Source organism: Anastrepha ludens, chromosome X (assembly GCF_028408465.1).
Source record: "Anastrepha ludens isolate Willacy chromosome X, idAnaLude1.1, whole genome shotgun sequence".
Taxonomy (NCBI): Eukaryota; Metazoa; Arthropoda; class Insecta; order Diptera; family Tephritidae; genus Anastrepha; species Anastrepha ludens.
In genome coordinates, this window is record NC_071503.1 from 98,892,064 (window position 1) to 98,914,343 (window position 22,280).

At 34.3% G+C, this 22,280-nt stretch overlaps 1 protein-coding gene across 1 annotated transcript; it reads left to right on the forward strand.

The window, feature by feature from the left end:
- The first annotated feature begins 8,257 nt into the window (after positions 1–8,257).
- On the forward strand, positions 8,258–14,939 carry LOC128870412 (uncharacterized). The gene is made up of 4 exons (XM_054113027.1): positions 8,258–8,857; positions 8,939–9,437; positions 9,518–11,743; positions 14,746–14,939. Exons 1-4 carry the CDS (start codon positions 8,258–8,260, stop codon positions 14,937–14,939), a joined length of 3,519 nt encoding a protein of 1,172 aa, XP_053969002.1.
- Positions 14,940–22,280: the final 7,341 nt, after the last annotated feature.

The following is a 22,280-nucleotide window of genomic DNA, read 5'->3' on the forward strand; positions in this document are numbered from 1 at the left end:
ACAGGTGAAAATATCATTTAAGCAATAGGAACCGAGATATTCGCGAGAAATCGTTTTTTGTGACCTTTGACCTTCAATATCTTGAGACGCGGACACAATAGCATTTGTGACTTTTGAGACAATATTTAGGCCGACAAAACAAAGGTTTTTACCAATTTCCAGCTTATTATCTTTCATTCCGAGGAGAAACCCCTAATGTGACTGGTCTAATATAATTTTAATGTTCAAGAGGACAAGTACCATATGTAATAAATTTTAGAAACAAAAAGTGCATATTGAACGAAAAATTTTATTTTAACGATTTGCGGCTTTTGCGGTTGTTATGAACAGCGCTGCACAGCTCACAGAAGTTTCAATATTAAATATTTGGCACTTTGGGCTTCATCCGAAGGCTGAATGTACGTACAGTAACCTCCAGATAAGCCTCACTCTGGTTTCAGAGTAAGTTTCTAATTTTGCAACTATATACATACCTATGTTTTTGTACGCTTTTTATCAATTGGAGAACTACATACGTAAAGTAACATAGGCAATAATTAATTATTTACCTACTGTGGGCAACGGCCGCCGTAGCCGAATGGGTTGGTGAGATACTACCATTCGGAATTCAGAGAACGTAGGTTCGAATCACGGTGAAACAACAAGAAAAAGTGTTTTCCTAATAGCGGTTGCCCCTCGGCAGGCAATGGCAAACCTCCGAGTGTATTTCTGCAATGAAAAACTCCTCATAAAAAACCGTTTGCCGTTCGGTTTTTATGTATATGTTTATGTTTACTACTATTATTATCGCTACAATATACGATAAATATCAGGCGTGAGGGAATGTACAATTTTACCAGCTTTGCGAGCCACATATTTGTCCATCACTAATTTAAAGACAAAAGTCCTGATATCACTAATAAGTATATCCCTCTGTTTCTTAAAAAGTTTACAAATTGCCCTCGTATACAAAAGGCATAAAAAAACTTAAAAATCAGCGGATAAAGTATAATAAGCTCAATAAAGAATCGAGTTCAATACATTTTTTTTGCACAAATTATGTGATAAGTTTTGATAATAATACCAAATCTGGCCCAAAATCGTTCTGGAATTTCGCTCAGTCGAAGCGATCCTCTGGTACAATACTAAAGACAATGTCATATCGGGACAAGTGTTCACCATCGGCCAAGCAAATTTCAAATTTATTTGCTGAATTCTTCGAAGCTAATTTTGTGAATAGTTTCTTTCTGTTTTTAATAACGATTCTTATTCATTTTTAGAAGCGTTATATAACGGCAACTAGTATACCTGTATAAAAGAACACTAATAAGCAATTTTCATTTGATAATTTGACTAGTTTTAAGAAAGCATTCAAAATCGCTACTTAATCTACATAAGGCCTGCTCCGTTGTGCGTTTTAATCATTTTCGCGAAGAATTCAGCCGACTTAGTTCAGTCACAGCGGGCATGCCAAGATCACGGTAGAAATCGTTATTCTTTATAAAGCGTTTTTCAGTAAGAGCGCTTCAACTTTTGAACTTTTTTGAATAAAACACAAACGGTTTGACTTTTTTAACTAATTTTTTTTTTATTATCGAGTTTGAACATATACATTTAAGTATGAAATTCGATTTCTTTTGCATGACCACCGCGTGCACGTTTTACGAAGTCCAATCGTTGAACCCAATTTTCGACCACTCTTTTGCATAAATCGGCCGAAATTCCAGCAATTTCGCGTTCAATATTGGCTCTGAGCTCACAAATCGTCGCCGGCTTGTTACTGTAGACCAATGACTTCACATAACCCCAAAGCGGGACGGCTTGTTAAATGGACCGTAAAATGGCCGTAATGCTCTTAAAGTAGCAGCAACAGAACGATTATTTTCATAAAAAATTTGCACGATTTGCAATCGTTGCTCAAGTGTGTAGCGTTCCATGATGAAATGTATACTAATGAAGTTTACAAATGACAAGCGAAAAATAAAAAATATTGCATCGGAAAAAAGTTGAAGCGCACCTATTGAATAACCCCATATATATATCAGAGAACAAAAAATAATTGTTTCAAGATTTTCTCTAGAACAGATCGGGACAGAACTTTTTTATAAGTTACTTCTTGCTTTTTTCTACATCTTACTGTACGCTCATGCGCGCATTTGACGCACAGCAGTTAGCTTTCGAGCAGTTAGAAGACATATATATATACATACATATATAGGTGCAAACATACATATATACCGAGTCGCGACCATTAGGCATGACAAAAATTCCCGATTCACCAAATATTGGCAATTATTTCTGTAAGTAAGAAATATTCCACTATTGACTATTTTGATTTGATTTCTTCATTCTTAGATGCACATTTTTTTCATCGTTAAGAAAATTTTATGAATGAAAGTATTTGGTCCTAGAAATATGAGGTCGAACTTATCAATGATTTTTTTTTTTTTTTGAGGAAATAGTTGAAACTGTTCAGCGCCGCCGCAACTATTTTAGACTGTTCAGCGCTATGGCAACTAGAATCATGGCCGCTACGGTTACACCTATTAATATATTAGTGGTACTCATGTAATGTTGCAAACATATGGCATTTACTGCAAACTTCGCAAGGTGGCAAAGTCGCAAATCAGCTGTTCATTTTTACATGCAATTAGGTTTGCGATATAATGGCAACTTTGCTAGACTATTTTCAGTGGCATCCGTGGCAATTTGTCGCAAATCATTATCAGCTGTTAAGCATAAACGCGCGATTCGCTATTTGCTTTGAAATGGAAGACGTAAGTAGACACATTTGTAATATTGTTTTGTTAATATTTAAAAACCAATTGGTTTTTTTATATATTTATAGAAAAAACGATTACGCATTAATGGCACTTTTCGGTGGTGTGAACAGCAAACCAGAGATTTGCGTACGATTGTCTTTGACAATCCAGAACAATTTGAGGTAATGCTCTTACATTTTCCATTACTAGCTTGTTTACATTTTACAAACTTATTTTAGAAACCAACTGCTCAAAAATTTTATGATCGCATTAAGCAAAATTCGCCAAATTTATGCACAATCAAATGGGATATGCGCACAAAAATGAGACACCTTAAAACAAGTTTTTTGCCCGCGGTCAAGTGGAAAAGCCAAACGGGCGCAGGATTGCTTGAGAATGGAGATGTAGTGTAGAAGAATACATCAAAAAGACTTGTCCATTTTATGATGACCTACAAGCAATTTTTGCACGGCGCATCAATATCCAGCCACCAGCAATCTATCAGTCTTCAGAGCCAGTGTTGTTCTTGGAGAATAATGAAGAGGAAGTGTTATTAGAAATTGATTGCGAAACATCTACGAGTTTGCCTGAAAGTCCATTAGTGAGTCCATCTGTTTTAATTTCTCCAACATTTCCTGAGGATCAAGTCAGTCCGCCTTGTTCATTGGCATCAGATATTCGCACACAAAACAATACAACAACAACAAAAAGAAATTTGAAGAGAGCTCAGAGCTCGAGCCCATTTGCTCTATTATTTGAAATTCAAAAGAAAAAGGTGGACTTAGAAACACAAAAACTGGAATTTGAAAGAGAAAAAGGGGAAAATAAATTTAAATTGCAGAAACTACAACTGGAGAAAGAAGAGAGAGTCGAGATAGAAAAAATAAGATTGGAACACGAAAGATTGAAAAATGTAAATAATTAATAAGCTGCCAAAATGTGTTTGTAATATAAATAAATGAGCACAGCTCAAACTACAAAGTTAAAAAGCAATTAAAATAATACGAATTTATTTATTGATTGTTTGCATATTCTAACATTTCACAAATTGTTCGTCGCACTGCCTCTCCCTCATTAGTTCGTGCACTAGGTAATGTCTCCGCCTTGTTGATTGTTTGCATATTCTAACATTTCACAAATTGTTCGTCGCACTGCCTCTCCCTCATTAGTTCGTGCACTAGGTAATGTCTCATTAATATCGGGCTCCGATTCCTCAAGTTGGTAATCGAAATGATCATCTTGTTGAAGTATAAGATTGTGTAACAATGCGCAACAGAGAATCCACTTGTTCACTTTTTTCATGCCATTTGCATCTATAATTTGAAGTCCTAAACTTTTTAAACTGCCAAACCTTTCCTTCAGCATACCGAAACAGTGTTCAATTCGTATTCTATAACAACTGAATGTTTTGTTAAAAAAAGTCCTTCGACTCGGTGTCAGTTCTCTGGAATTTTCCCTAAATGGCGTTATAACTGTACGAGACAGTTTATAGGCGCTGTCACCTGCAATCCATTCCGCCCCCCAACGAATTTAACTGCTTCATTCGACAACTCGCAATTGTTAAATATATGTACTTGCATCGTGCACGCTACCTGTATAGCCTAACACCAAATGTCGTATTTGCAGTTTATTATCGCACACGGCTTGAGCTTTAACAGAGTAGATGTGCTTCCGTGAAAAGTACGCTTCTGGGTCTTGCGAAGGTTTTTCCGCTAATAGAATTTCAGTGCCATCAACGTATCCCACACAATTTGGTAATTCATTCCAGGTTTCTGACACAAGCTTTTTTCTTTCATCCGTATTTGGCCAAAATAGATATTTATCTTGGTGTTTTAATAGCGCTTTAAATATTCTTTCAGTTAAATTCGAAAATAAAAAAGGTTGAGATTCATAATGCCAATACAATTACGGACTCTGACCTGAATGATGCCACCATCACTAATTTCAAACAACCCAGCAATTTTTGAAAGAGTAGCTCCTTCACCGCTTGAGCCTAAGCGATACAATACAATTGCGAGTTGTGTTTCAAGAGGAAATTGCTTGCACGATCGGGGTTGGTGGAAAAGTTCATCTTCTTTTATTAAATTTAAAATAACATCGAACGTTTTCCGAGTCACACTTGTAATCTTCTTGAATCTGCTTTCATCAAGTTCCCATATAACTTCCTTTAAAAATACCTTACATTTAGGCACGCTATTTTGGATAAATGGTACACTGTATCTGCATTCTACACCTAGGGCTAACACAATTGAAAGTTCCTCCAATATTTCATCTTCTTTGTGTTTTTTCTCTTCTGCCAAATAAATAAAAGTTAGCCATATGAAATAAAATATAATTAAATTCATACCTTCGTCCTCACAAAAGAATTCCAGAATCATCAAATCATTTAGCGCTGTTACTTCTAATAATTTTTCTTGTTCTCGGCATTTTAATTTTTTCTTTTGGCAAATAAAAAACAGCTAACTTATAAAAGTATTGCCAGTGGGGCGCTCATTAAACAGTAGTGGCAACTTTGCAACTTTGCGATTATTACATAGATGCCACATTAAATGAGTACCACTATTATGTTCTTGTAGTCGCTCGGTACAGAATTTTAGCTTTGGACGACATACGCATTTAGAGGAATAAAGTGAGTGCCCTGTGTGTGCGGTTATATGTATACATGCATATTAATAAGCATTGTTTTGCTGGAAGTTCAGAATACAAACATGTACGTACATAAGCTAGGGCATCAATTGTGGATACGCACATACAAATATGTATACGCATATCCAAAAGAGAAATGTTTTAGCATACATATGTTGGGCAGGAATTCGATCATTCGGGTATTTACTCCCTAATTATTGCCATATAGCGTTTGCTTTTTGAAACACCTATTTTTTTGAGAATGGTTACACAAATGACATGTCAAATGTGTTTATAATTTATTTAAAGGTTTGACATTTACGAAATGGGACGCTATACGCTTGAACAAAATTAGGAAATATTGAAAACCTATTTCCAAAGTGGTGAGTCTTCTTCTTCTTCCGCGGTTACAGTAAATGGCAAACGTTACCGTGACATGCTCAACGAGTTTTTGTTTCCAAAAATTAAAGAGGATGACATGGACGACATTTGGTTTCAACAGGACGGTGCTATTTGTCACACTGCCAAAGTTACACGCGAACTTTTGGCTACCGTTTTTGAAAACCGAATAATCAGCCGAAATTCCGATATCAAATGGTCGCCTCGGAGCAGTGATTTAAGCCCGTTGGACTATTTTTTGTGGGGAGCATTTGTCCTTAACAAATGCTATGCGAACCATCCAGAGACGATTGATGCTTTAAAACACGAAATCGAAGTTGCCATTCATGAAATTGGAGCCCAAACAATCGAAAATGTGCTTAAAAGTTGGGTTGATCGAATGGCCAGTCGTGGCAGTCATTTGAACGATATAATTTTTCATTCATAAATGACAATGTTAAATCTTCAAAATAAAAAAAAAGTTTGAAAAAATATTGATTAGTTTTTTTTTATAGCCGATTCAAAAAGCAAATTATACATGGCTCACCCTATAAATATAATAAGGCGATGCGTCGTGGGTAGGTCATGGTTGCTTCAGTACATATACACACACATATCTTATATATAAAAATGGAGACGTTTTTTTGTGTTCGTTAGTCGCCGATTCACGCCTAAACGCATTAACCGATTTTAATCAAACTTTCACAGATCATTGGTATTGGTCCATAGATGGTTTATGTGAAGTTTTAAAGAAATCGGTAAAAGTATGCGTGCGTTGTGTAAGTGTGAAAAATACAATATTTGCGTGTTTGCCTTATACGGACATTACGTATACGGAAAGAGAATACACGCAAATGAGTAGAATATACACAGACATGAATAACATTGTTTCGATGTCGAGTGACGTATGCGACTGTATTATTCGTAACGCAATAGTTGTCCTCTCTTTTCTTTCCTTTTTATGCATGCGTGACACGGCATCAAAGCACATTGCTTTTTTTTTAACTGGAAAAATATTGTGAGCTTCATTTGAACGTTTTATGATTTAGATAAAATAAAAATTCGTTAAATATATTTGATTCCATTAATAACCATAAGACTGTATTTTTCGAAGTTCAAAGTTTTTGGACAAATATTGAAACGTTTACTTAAATTAAATATTAAATACATATATAAATGCGCAAATGTAAAAGTTTAGATGGATTTAAAATATACGAAATTATTCAGCGGTTGAATCCATACATTTTTTGAAATCCATCAATATTAATCGACAGTCGCCATAAATGTTCTTTTAAAAAATAAAATGTGTTAATTTGATGGTAGCTAGAGTATTAAAATCAGGTTTGCGAAATTTTTTTGTGGTGAAAGTCTAAAACCAAGAAAAGAAAACGCGAAAGCCGACGAGCAAAATGTAAAAAGTTAATCCTCCTGTATGTACATAGTATACTATATACTCGAAAAAGTTATGCTAACACTTTTTTCATGCATTTAGGTAGACAATTTTATATGGGCAAACGTACGTTTACGGGATAAATGCCTAAAAGCAGGTATAACTAAATTAGCGCTACAATAGGTACTTCTGTAAATTTCATGCTCCAAGTGTTCGAGCATTGGTATAGCGCTGAAGACAAATGCTCAGGATATAATACAAAAATGCATATTTACCTGATTTCACATGTAATATTATCATTGTTAAAAGAGAACAAGTTTGTATTAGGTCATAATTAAATAATGCAACCTTATGTGCTGCTTTGACGAGTGGAAAACCCAAAATAAATATTTATATATGTATGTGTGTTTAAAAGAGTTGGATTATTTTGTGAGTGTAAGCAGTTTCAAAGCCGAAGAGTAGTTGCAACATTAAAAAGTACCTGAAACACATTTTCATTTAACAATTAAAATAGCAAATAAGAGCAACATATGTACTTTCTTCAATTTTCCCGAAAAACGTGAATTCACCGCGATGCGATACAGAAACAAAAAGACAGCGACAGCGCGCAGAGGGTTTTGAGCAATATTATAAATTTTTATCAAACAACGCATTAAATAGTCATTTTAGTATACTTTTGGTGTTTACTTATTCAAGTAAATGCATGTATTAGTTTTTCTTGAAGAAATTTCTCTAAAATTTGAAACTTTTTTTTATGATTTCTAAAGACTGGGGTCAACATAATCAGCTGTATCAAAACCATTTGGTGAGTGGTCAACAATTTTAAAGTGTGTTTTTCATTGTTGTTTTTTTTTGGGAAAAAATGTATAAAAATAAAATATATTGTGCGTAAAATTTTAATAATCAGTGAAAATAAAAAAACGGTGGTTTTGTTGTTGTTGTTAGCGATTGTAATGTACATTGTAAGTGTTTCATGTTTTTTTGATTAAATTCATTACTTTTCAATTATTTTGTTTTAACTTATTTGAAATCAACTTATGCGGCCAAAAGAATTAGAAATTTAATTTCAATAATAGAAAAAAGAAAAGTATATTACTTATATTTTCATCGCTTTAGTTTAGAAATGCCACGCCCGCGAAGAAATGATATTGGTCGCCGGTCGCGTAGAACGCAAAATAGATCAAATGAAAGGCAAAATCAATCACAAGAAGAGCGAGAAATTCAAAATCAAAATCAAGGGGAACGTATGGGCAGATCACGTTCAGGCCATTCACCTGAAGAACGTATACAACGTAATGAGCAAGATAGATTAAGAATGCAAGCGCATCGTGCAGCAAGAAATGTTAATGAAAATGCACAAAGACGACAACAAGCAGCACGAATGAATGTTAATATTGATTTGAACGGTGCTGGATTTCAATATAACAATGACATTGATTATAGTTTGCATAAATTTGTGGTTATTGGCGCAATGGACAAAATATGTCAATATTGTAATGCAGTGAAATTTAAAACTGAACCTACTGGAATGTGTTGCACTTATGGGGAAGTACGACTACCAGAATTACAATATCCACCAGAACCATTAGCTTCACTGCTTTCTGGCTCAACACCTCAATCAAAACATTTTTTGGATCACATTCAAATGTACAATTCATGTTTTCAAATGACGTCTTTTGGTGCGACGAATATAATAAGAGATAATTTTATGCCGACCTTCAAGGTAATTTCGGCATCAAGCATTTGAAATGAAAATTTTGAAATAGACAATCTATCATCTGAATATTTTGGCTCTACATTACAGATACAAGGGCAAATTTACCACAAAATCGGTTCCTTGCTGCCATTCCCAGATGCTAACTATCAATTTTTGCAAGTTTATTTCCTTGGCAATAATCAAAATGAAGTCGATACACGTTGTGCATTTTTTAAAAGTGCCAGAAGATTGATAATTGAAGAATTGCAAGCAATATTTCATGAAGATAACGAATTGGTTACTACGTTTAAGACAGCACTTGATCAAATGCAATCTGATGATCATAAAATTGTGATTAGAGCTGAAAGAAGACCGATCGGTGAACACGAACGAAGATTTAATGCACCGCTTAATAATGAAATTGCTATTGTGATTGTTGGTGAAGAGTTTCAATCACGTGATATTGTATTGCGCCGAAGAAATAATCAATTACAACGTGTATGCGAAACGCATCGCAGTTATGACGCACTACAATATCCAATTTTATTTTGTCGAGGCGAAGATGGATACTCTGTCAATATAAAAATGGTTGATCCAGCAAATCCACGTGAGTTTTTGGATTAATGATGATTTTCAATAATTTTCTGTGTCATGTTTTATCATTATATTTCTTGGCTTTTTTTTCAGAACGTGAAGTAAATAAAAACGTAAGCGCCATGAACTATTATGCATATAGAATTATGATACGACAAAACCAGGAAAATCATATTTTGAAAGCTCGAAAACTATTTCATCAATATATCGTAGATATGTATGCAAAGATAGAAACAGAACGTTTGAATTTCATTCGATTTAATCAAAGGAAGTTGCGCTCAGAAGAGTATATCCATCTCAGAGATGCGATCAATAATGACAGAAATGTAAACAATATTGGACAAATGGTAATTTTACCATCGACCTACACAGGGAGCCCCCGTCATATGCATGAGTACGCACAAGATGCCATATGTTATGTTCGTTGTTATGGTCGGCCTGATTTATTTATAACATTCACGTGCAATCCAAAATGGGAAGAAATTAAGAAATATTTGTATCCCGGACAATCTTCTACTGATCGCCATGATATCACTGCAAGAATATTTCGACAAAAACTCAAGTCACTTATGGATTTTATTGTCAAATATAAAGTTTACGGAGAAGTTAGATGCTGGATGTACTCTGTCGAGTGGCAAAAGAGAGGTTTGCCACACGCGCATATTTTAATATGGTTAGTGGACAAAATTACAAGTGATCAAATAGATGACGTAATCTCAGCTGAGATTCCGGATCAGACAATTGATCCAGATTTATTTGATGTTGTCACTAAAAATATGATACATGGCCCATGTGGTGTGATTAATGTCAATTCACCATGTATGCAAGATGGCAAATGTACGAAACGATACCCAAGAGCACTCATTTCTGAAACAATTACTGGAAATGTTGGATACCCTCTATATCGTCGACGTTCAACCCTGGATAACGGCAGATCAATAACTTTACAAGTGAATCGTCAAGATTTTGAAATTGATAATAGATGGGTAGTTCCCTATTCGCCATTGCTATCGAAAGCGTACAAAGCTCATATCAATGTAGAATATTGTAATTCGGTCAAATCGATTAAATACATTTGCAAGTATATTAACAAAGGCAGTGACATGGCTGTTTTTGGAGTTGCAGAGAACCGAAATGATGAAATAACTCAATACCAAATGGGCAGGTACATTAGTAGTAACGAGGCTGTTTGGCGAATTTTGTCTTTCCCCATTCATGACCGTAGTCCAGCTGTTATTCATTTAGCAGTTCATTTGGAAAATGGACAGCGTGTGTATTTTACTGTTGATAATGCTCAGGCAATTGCAGAGCGCCCGCCATCAACCACATTAATTTCTTTTTTTAAATTATGTGAAAGAGATCAATTTGCTAAAACACTGCTTTATTCACAAGTACCAACATATTACACATGGAATGTAAGTTCAAAGACATGGGAAAGACGTAAAAGAGGAAAACCTGTTGATGGTTATCCTGGTGTTTTTGAAAGTGACGCCATAGGACGACTTTATACAGTGCATCCTACCCAGGCTGAATGTTTTTATTTGCGTCTTTTATTAATTAATGTTCGTGGACCAACGTCTTTTTTGAATTTGAAAAGAGTTAATGGGCGCCTCTGTCAAACTTACCGGCGAGCATGTGAAGAATTGCATCTACTTGAAGATGATAATCATTGGGATGCAACACTTGCAGATGCATCCGCAACAGGTACACCGCATCAAATACGGACATTATTTTCAATTATTGTTGCAACATGTTTTCCATCTGATCCATTGCAACTGTGGCAAAGTTATCGTGATTATATGACCGAAGATATCTTGAATAGAATGCATCGTATTTCTGCAAATCAAGAATTACTCATTACACTGGAAATGTATAACGAGGCATTGATTATTATTGAAGATATGTGCTTAGCAGTTGCAAATAAATTATTGTCACAATTAGGTTTACCACCTCCTAATCGAGCAATGCATGACGTATTTAATCAAGATATACAACGTGAACAACAATACGATATAAATGATCTTAACACATTTATAAATTTGAATCTGCCGAAATTGAATATAGAACAAAAACATGCATATGACACTATAATGCAAGCTATACAAAACAAAAGTGGAGGAATGTTTTTTTTAGATGCGCCAGGTGGGACCGGTAAAACGTTTTTGATTTCGTTGTTATTAGCGACTGTAAGATCACAAAACAATATAGCATTAGCGCTTGCATCGTCTGGAATAGCTGCTACATTATTAGATGGTGGCCGTACAGCGCATTCCGCACTTAAATTACCATTGAATATGCAAATTAGTGAAAATCCAACATGTAACATTTCAAAAAATTCGGGAATGGGAAGAATTTTGCAACAATGCAAATTAATTGTTTGGGATGAATGTACAATGGCACATAAAAAATCAGTGGAAGCATTGGATAGAACTTTGAAAGATTTACGTAATAATCAAGAAATATTTGGTGGCGCTTTAATATTATTGTCTGGTGATTTTCGTCAAACTTTGCCAGTAATTCCCCGTTCAACACCAGCAGATGAATTAAAAGCATGTTTAAAGACATCCCATTTATGGAGGCACGTAAAAACTTTGACTTTGAAAACAAATCTGCGAGTTTATTTGCAAAATTATGCATCAGCTGACGAATTTTCAAGACAACTTCTGAAGATAGGAAATGGACAAATTCCTATTGATGCTGTTACTGGCTTAATCACTTTGCCAGATAATTTTTGTAATTTCGCACACACAAAACAAGAATTAGTTTCAAGTGTTTTTCCAAATATTGCGCAAAATTATCAAAATCACAATTGGTTAGCTGAAAGAGCAATACTGGCTGCGAAAAATAAGGATGTTGGTCAATTGAATGCGAATATTTTAAATGATGTGCCTGGTGAGATTGTAACATTTAAATCAATTGATACAGTTATAAATCAAGATGACGCTGTAAATTATCCAACAGAATTTTTAAATTCCTCGGATTTACCTGGACTGCCGGCTCATCGCTTACAATTGAAAGTTGGTGCACCAATTATTTTACTTAGAAATTTAAATCAGCCACGATTGTGTAACGGAACAAGATTAGCAGTCAAAAAGGTCATGAATAATCTTATTGAATCAACAATTTTAAAAGGAAAATTCAAAGGTGAAGACGTATTCATTCCGCGTATTCCGCTGATTCCACCAGATTTAGCTTTTGACTTCAAAAGATTGCAATTTCCAATACGTCTTGCATTTGCAATGACAATAAACAAAGCACAAGGACAATCGCTGGAATTATGCGGAATTGACTTAGAATATCCATGCTTCTCCCACGGACAATTATATGTATCATGTTCATGTGTAGGAAAGCCATCAGTTCTGTTTATTTATACCACAACTCAGGGCAAAACAAAAAATTTAGTTTACGAAAAGGCTTTGCGTTAGTTTAAGTTAAAAATTAACATTAATTTTATATTGCAAAAAAAGAATAAATACTCATAGAGTGAATTTAAATCGAGTGTTCATTATTCTTTTCTAATTTTGATATGCCTAGCGAAGCAGGCAGAGGGTCCGCTAGTGTAACTATAAGAATTACCAAAACACTTGTACGCTCTATGCATTCTCGTCTCCAACACAAAAAATTTGAAAGAATTTTCATCGAATTTGTATATAGTTTTAAATTTACTAAAACACACGCACCAAAATGTGAGATCGTTTTAAAATGTATTTTGCTTAAATTCATTAAAGTTACTTTGATTTTAAATGTTTGGGTTTATAACTCAAATATATGTATTTTTGATTGTACATTTAAGTTTGTTTGAAAATATAAATTGAATAAAATTTCGTTTATCACGGCAACATAGAAATGCACATTCAAATACCTTGCAAAATGCCGTCGGCCATTCGTCAATTTGATTTCCTACAGAAGCCAAAAACTATGCGGAGCCAATATACTAAAGAGTAATCAGCTCTGTTAAAAGTTTCACCACACCACGGCGCACAGTGGGAACTTTTCATGTAGACTGCGGCCATAAATCAATTTTTTTCACATCGTTCGATTTGCATGAAATTTTCAAAATTTATTAACAACTAATTAAGAATTGTTGTTTTAAAATTTTAGACCATAATCTTTATTATTTTTCTGTACACAGTATGTCAAAGTTAAGGTATGACAACATACTTGAAATATGGGAGTTCAAAGTGCTATATTTGAATGCTTGTTATTTACATATGAAACATCACACAACATTTCTAAAAATGCAATTCGTAAGAACCATTTTTCTTTATTAAAAATGACAAAAAATAAAATAAATTCCTAAAAAATGGAAAAAAGTTGCATGTAGCATATATACAGCCCAAAAAAATGAACATTTATCATTTTCAAAGGACTAGAAAATATATTGCACCGCTGAGCACCGCATTAAGACTTATATCAAATTAAAGCTTGAAAATTCAGCTAAAAGTTAAAGAAAACAAGACATAGCACAGCTTAGCACAGCGATTTATACACAACAAAAACCACAAACAACCATGCGCGAAATTCACACTGCGCGCTATGCATATGTTTACGTGCAATAGTCGGAGCGAGTCTTGTCGCCAAAGCGAGTGGTGGGAGAGTACACAGAAGTGAGTTCTTAATGAGTTGGCGGTGAATCGTCAATTGTCCGTTATGGATTAAAATATAAATATGCTTGCATTATTATCTTTGTGACAGTGACAGTTAATACAAGTTTAATATAATATAAAGTGTTTAGAAATTTATTAAAGTTATGGATAAATCTAATATTCGTTATAATGCGATTGTTGAACCATTGTTCGATAGGGATAAAGATATTGACGTTGTTGTTGGTGTCATATCAGCAAATTATAATTTGTCTGAGACAAATATAATTAATTTTCGCAAATTTTTAATAAAATATTTCTATCCAAAATTTAAATTAAAGTGGAACAAAAGTGCGCGCATTAAATCCAGGTTTTTAATTGATAATAAACAATGGATTTCACGGCTTTATACGATAAATAAAAACGTTTTGAATATTGAGCAGCCAAGTACTTCGCTTTCAGCCAAACGTGGAAGACCTTGTATTTCATTTGAAGAAAGTCATGAGAGAACTAAGAGGACTAAAATAAAACAAATTTGTGAAAATTATTCTGAAGAGCTGATAGTGTCTGCAGCTAAAAGATATAATAAAGAAGAAAATTTTAAATCGTTTACACCTGAAAAAGCACTTAGCCTCATAATCGATGCTGCATTATCAAAGCACCAGTATGAAATTTTAAGAGGCTCAGCCAAAGAAATCGGTTGTGATATTTTTCCAAATTATAAACAAATTTTGGCAGTTAAAAAGCAATGTTATCCTGCTAATATTACGGTTGAGGAAAATTGTAGTAGTGTTGGATTACAACAATTACTTGATCACACAGTTTCAAGAATTTTTAAGTCTAAATCGCAATGTGAGGTTGAAGAGTTTCCACATCAGTTGCGTTTATTAAGCAAATGGGGCTGTGATGGGTCATCTGGGCACAGCAGTTAAAGAAATTGGAATACCATGATGATGTAAAAAATTTATTAAAAGATTGAAAAAAAAAAAATTTTTTTATTGCAGTACTATGAAAAGTAGGCGTAAAAATAGTAGGAATAATTTGAAATTCACACCAAATATTGAAAACTTTTTAATACGTAAATGTACCAAAATTTTAAAGTTTGACCTAAAATTTTATGCCAGTTAGAGCATTTTTTAAGTTAGTATTGTATGGGAGGTGGTCGTAAGAGGGGGCAGATTTTTACAAAATTATTACCCAATATTAGGAATTACACAAAATACAAGTATACAAAATTTTGTTATTTTTTTTTAATTTTATGGAAGTTATGGCTACTTTATTGTTAAGGTTGTGTGGGAGGTAGGCGTAAAAGTGGGCGGACTTTTTTGATTTTTTAACTAGAAGTTTAAAATGTCTTAAAAGTGATTTCTGCAAATTTTCAAACTTCTAGAATGACTCCTTGTATTTTTGGCCGCTGTGGCACCACTGTGCGGCGGCGGTTAGACTTTATTTTTGACAATTTACACTATTCATAGCCCGTAAGACTTCTCTGTAAAGTCATCGTTGCTCGTCCCTATAACTCGATCCGATGATGTGCCTATCTCCTCTTTATACTTCTTCGTTCAAAAAAAAAGAGACGGACAACATACCTATGTGGTTACTTTTTTAATAGAAGGTTCTTAAGGTCTATAAGACTATACACTATGAAAACAAAACATTAATCTGAATCTCATCGAACTATATGGAACAAAACTTTAATCTGAATCTCATCGAACTATTTTTTGCAATAATGCAAGGTTGGAAACCGGTGAATTAAACAGCCAAAAATTACATTAGGTATTTAAGCATTGCTAAAATATAAATACATACACGCATAATTGCAAATGCGAAAACAAGCACACAAATGTACAATTAAACATCTTTACATCAATTTATAATTGACCTTAACTTGCGACACTAAAGTGAGCCATTCTCACGTGAACATGTTATGAATTAAGGGGAATCAACCCCTTTACGCCAGTTTTTTGGGCAACGTTAGCCAGAGGAGAGCTGTAAATCTACGCACTGGTAATACAGTTTGTGACCTAAATGTGTGGCATTTAAAAGAACGAAAGATGAACACGCCTAAATTTTTCATCCCCATTCATGTTTGAATAACTGCGCTCATACGTAAATGCTAGCACATTTATTCATTGAAGGTTGGGCGAATACGGGCTAATGAGAAATTAGTAGGCGGATACTTTCGATACATTTAAACCTCTTTTTTCTCCACCTTGAAATTAGTTAAACTAGGGCTCCCGTATTTTTATTTATTTATTTATAACAATGAAATATAGTTATAATTAAATATACTGCAAGTACATATAAAATGCAGCAATAGCAAAGACGCCTTCTGCTGAAAAACTAAGATTCGAACTTCGATGCACATGTACAGGCGGCAGAATTAGGAATTAGTAATAGCTAAATTAAAAAAGAATGAGTAATGATAAAAGTTTCTTCCACTGTGGCATGGTGACTAAATAGCCCGCACGAATAACGAAGCTAAATTTAAAACTCTATTCTGTCAACGTGCCCTTTATACATAGTAGGTATATTGTATACCAATGTATATTATTTTTTGTTGATGCCGTGATCAAATGAAGAAGAATACATCTTGGAATATGTATGTATGTATACAAACATACACTTAAGAGCTAAAGTTTTATATTTTCATTACAGTGCTTCTGTAACATACAAATAAATTACAAAAGAGGTAAGGTATCATAGTTAAGAAAGAAAAAGAGTTGCAGGATTTTGGACCACCTGCCGTTTTGCTTCTAAGCGTCAAAATCATAGCCCAGTTTCTTATTTTCGTTTAAATTACGTGTCTCACGCATTGAGATGTTGAAACATGCCTTACCGAGTAGAACCATCGAAGCCGAAACTAATCACTTGCTTTATATTCACTTCCGAGTGAATTTAATTAAAATTTTTTGCAAATGGAGAAGACAAGTCTCTTAGCTGTTTGATCTTGAAGCTATTGGTACTTTTGCTTTTGTCTGCAATCAATAAATTTGCAGGAAATATATCGCAGTTTCGTGACTTATTTAATAATCGTGTATTCGTAAATTGTTGCTTGCTTAAATCATTTTTAATCATGAATAAAAGAGATTTTTCTTTATTAATTGGCCGTTTACGTCAAATAATTTGTCAAATTTACTGCCTTTGAAAAATCGCACACAGTGGCGATCTTTCCCGAGTAAACGGTAAGTTAGACCTACTATGTAGGTTTTGTTGATCAGATGTGTGGGCTCCAATAGAAGGCCGTATACTAACTTGCCGCGGAAAATTTCCTTTATTGTCACTCGTTTCCTCTCCATAAATTAATCGATGTCGTTTACTGAATTCTCTTAGCATTGATCGATGAGGCACATTTTCACATGCACGGATACGCTACCAAGCAAAACTGACGCATTTGGAGTACTGAAAATCTACATGTCATTCAAGAAAATACTCTGCACCTTTATGTAGTAGAATGTGTTTTTGAACGGTAAATTTTCCTCTTCATCCATTTATCGTGCGAGGAAAGTGAGGCGCAGGTCACGCGTATCTGATGTATTTATTTATTATAATTAGGTAAAATAATGCAACTAATGGAGTGTTAGCTGCCAAATAATTTCAACTCGTTTAAGAAACTTAAATTATGTTAAATATCTACTAAATTCTGTTGGGTATGACGCTTTCTACATATGTAAGTTAACGGGAGTTATTGCTAAATTAATATTACAAGCTCAGCAAACAAATTGTGCCAATTCTTGCCAGTTGGCGGAAGTTATGTCGATTCTGGGGAATTGTTTACCAGTCGACGGAAGTTATTATTAACAATAAAAATTGTGCCAATTCTGAGGAATTGATATTAAAAGCTGGTTGTTGCAAAATAGGAAATAAGAAAAAACAAAAAAATAAAATTGCTGAATTGCACTTTAGCTCTTAAGTTTCATTATTGTAAAATTAATTAATAAGTTCAGTTCCAATAAAGTGTTCAAATAAAGAACAACGTCTTCAAACAGAAGATAATTTATTTTTTTTAACTAAAAAGTAATAATTGGAATTAACTGGCACCCAACGTGGGGCCCAGCAGGATAATCATATTAAAAAATAGTAATTTTTTAAAAAAGAAATTAAAAAGTGAGTGTGTAAAATAAAAACCTCCATAGGAGCCATTACATCCGACTACACTTAAAAATTTGTTCCTGACTGGGTTCCAAAGAACAACACCAATAACCCATCGCCGTCCTTTTCTTGTGAAGTGTGTACCGAAGGCCTGAGTCACCCGTTCGTGGGATAAAAATGAACAACTGGAGTCACCAACCAATCACCAATTAGGAGAACGCGATGCTGATGTTATTGTAAGTTTACATTTAAGTATATTTAAAAAAAAAAGGGAAAAGAAAATTAAAAAGTTGTTTTTTGAAAAAAAAAGAAAGTGAATTAAAATATTATTATTGAAGAAATTAATTATTGTAAAACAAAGAAAAAGATAAGTTCAAAAACTGTTTTTTGATAAAAGTGAATATAAATTAAATAATAAATACAAAAAAATATATAAAGTTATTTTTAAAAAAAAAAGGGGAAGTAATTGAAGATAAAGAATATTATAAAATTAAAAAAATTAATTAACGAAATATTAATATGAAGTAAAATTTTTGTTATTATTCAAAAATAAAGAAATTTAAATTTATAACTGAAATTTACAAGAAAATTACAATCAATAGCATACAAATTTATTTTCATTGAAGTTCTTGTGTGTTTGTTTGCCTCGTTTGTTTTGTTGTTTTGTTTATTTGTGCCTGTTCGAGAAATCTTTTAACTCATTTGCATACAAATTACAAAATAAGTTCTGCAAAAACATTTTTTTTAACGGAAATATTTGCTTTGAGGAACATAGTGAGGTCCTTGTTAAATTTATTGTAATAATGTCAAACCCAAACAACCTTGTTAGGCCATCTGTCTTGAATGCGCCACAGAATCAGGGAGTTAATATGGCGGAGTTACAACAAGAAATTAGGAGGATAATAACTGAGACTCTTCAGGAGCAGGCTAGGATTTCTGCTGCTCAAATTAATCAGGATTAAGTGATTGACCCTCAACACAGGGGAACTTTGAGTGACTTGGATAAGATACCAGACGTCGTTAGATGTCTTAGGGACTTTTCTGGTCAACCAGGGGAATACAGTTCCTGGAGAAAATCTGTTGATAGAATACTAGGCATATACCAACATCTTAAGGGTACACCAAAGTATTTTGGCATATTGAATACTATAAGGAATAAGGTCATTGGCAATGCGGACGCTATACTTGAGACATATAACACACCTCTCAACTGGGACAGTATCTCACGTTGCCTTACTATGCATTATGCAGACAAGAGGGACGTCAGCACTTTGGAATATCAGATGACTTCTCTGATTCAAGGTGCAGAAACAATACAAGATTTTTATCAAAGAGTGTATAATCATTTGTCCTTAATATTAAATAAAATAAGTTCAATGGATGTAGGACATGAATCTATGTGTATACTTACTCAGACGTATAGGGACAAAGCTGTGGACACCTTTGTTCGAGGCCTAAAAGGCGATTTACCAAGACTTCTCGCAATAAAGGAACCTACAGATTTGCCCAATGCTTTGCATTTATGTTTAAAGTTAGAGAATCAGAATTTTAGGAAAAATTATGCTCATAACTTGAGATCAAATAGGAACTTTAGTACCATTCCTTCAAGGAATCAATCTACTATATATTCTTCGCGACACCAACTTCCTTCTTATTCTTCACGAAATCAATCTGCTTTACGAAATCAGAATAATTTTCATCCTGAGTTGGCATACATTCCATCGCCACCTCGACCTAATAGAATTCCAGATACAATTCAAGTAAGAGATATGTTCAACCAAGGACAGAGGAATTATCAGCATCAAGGTGCTATTCCTAAATATAACCAATATCAAAATTATATACCACCACGACCTTATGCACCGAAACCACCACCAAGGCCTGAGCCCATAGACGTGGACCAAAGTATTAGGACGGAAAATATTAATTACATGAACAGACCTTCAAACAATGGATTCCTTGGCAAACGACCACCACCACTACAGAATACAGAAGCCCGGAAACAAAGCAGAAATTTTCACTTAAGAGCCGAGATTGACCATACTACGGAAAAGCAGGACACGGACGAAATTTACCAGGAACCAACAGAAGACATTTCTCACGAACAAACATTACATGATTACGACTATGACAACGTTGACGAGATTCATTTTTTAGATTAAATTCGTCCACTCTTCCATATTTGGAGTGTAAGAGGGACAACGGACAAATCCTTAAAATTCTAATCGATACGGGCTCGAACAAAAATTATATACGACCAGATCTTGTAAAAAATCCCATTCCAAACAAAAAAAACTTTTATGCAAATTCAATTGCAGGTAAAGTAGACATTAAATTTCACACGAACGCCACATTATTCGGAAGAACGGACGTACCAATTAAGTTTTTTTACTTCCAGAACTAAGGACTTTTCATGGCATCCTTGGTAATGACACTCCCAAAACCTTTGACGCCATAATTTATACCAAACATAACTATATGAAATTAGGAAACGATAAGAAAATTTTTTTGAAACAATTTCCAACAGATAGCATTAATATGACTTCAATTCGGACTAACCACATGACACAACGACAAAAAACCATGCTTAATAAAGCTGTATCGACTTACGCTAATCTTTTTTCTACTCCGGACGAAAAACTGACTTATACCACAAAAATAATAGGAGAAATTCGGACGAAGACTGAAGACCCAATTTACTCTAAGACATACCCTTATCCTATGGGCTTGAAAGACGAAATAGAAGATCAGGTGAGAGCTTTATTGGAAGATGGAATTTTTAGGCCATCAAAATCCCCATACAATTCACCGGTGTGGATTGTTCCAAAAAAATAGACGCTAGTGGGGAAAAGAAATTTCGTATGGTCATCGACTATCGTAAGTTAAATGCAATTACCATAGCGGATAAATACCTTTTACCAGAAATCAATGAGGTACTAGCACAATTGGGAAGAAGTAAATATTTTACAGTGTTAGATTTGAAAAGTGGATTTCACCAAATACCATTACGGCCAAAGGATATAGAAAAAACAGCATTCTCCATTAATAATGGTAAATACGAGTTCACTCGGTTACCATTTGGACTCAAGAATGCACCGGCAATATTTCAGCGTGCACTGGATGAAATTCTGCGCCCTCATATTGGAGTTAGGTGTTATGTCTACATTGATGACATAATCATTTTCAGCCCTAGTGAGGATCAACATAGCAGTGATATCAATAAGATTTTTCAAACCTTACATCAAGCTAACATGAAAGTTCAGCTTGACAAATGTGAGTTTTTTAAAACCAAGGTAGAATTTCTAGGATTTGTCGTTTCCCAGGAAGGGGTTCAGTCAAACCCGAAAAAAGTAGAGGCCGTAGTAAATTTTCCCTATCCCAATACATTGAAAGACCTTCGATCTTTTCTTGGTTTATCCGGTTATTACCGCCGTTTTGTCAAGGATTGTGCTAAAATAGCAAAACCTCTGACAAACCTTTTAAGAGGGGAAGAGGGTCGTGCGTCCCGAAACCAATCCAGCAAAAAAAGATAGAACTCGATATGTCTGCAAGAGAAGCTTTTGATAAACTGAAGGCTATACTGTCATCGAGGGACGTGATCTTGACATTCCCAGATTTTAATAAAACTTTTGAACTTACAACTGATGCGTCTAGCTACGCTATAGGAGCCGTTCTTAGCCAGGAAAATAGGCCAATCACTTTCATTTCAAGATCCCTCAATAAGACCGAAGAAAACTATGCGGCCAATGAAAGGGAAATGTTGGCCATTATTTGGTCTTTAAATCAGTTGAGGAACTATTTGTATGGTCGCGCTAAGGTAATCATATATACCGATCATCAGCCACTCACGTACGCTTTAAGCAATAAAAATAACAACGCAAAAATGAAGCGTTGGAAAGCAATACTGGAGGAGTACAACTACGAACTCCATTATAAACCCGGAATGGGTAATGTGGTAGCAGATGCCCTTTCGATACCTCCATGTAATAGGAATGCAGATGTAAATGTTTTAACAGCCACGGTACATAGTGATGAAAGTTCAGGCGAAAACCTGATTCCTTCAGTGGAATGTAATAGGACATTCGCATTTAAGAACCAAATTTTAATTCTTTTAGGCCAGTCAAATGAATACCAATTTAAGTTACCATTTCCAACATACCATAGACATGTTATAACAGCTC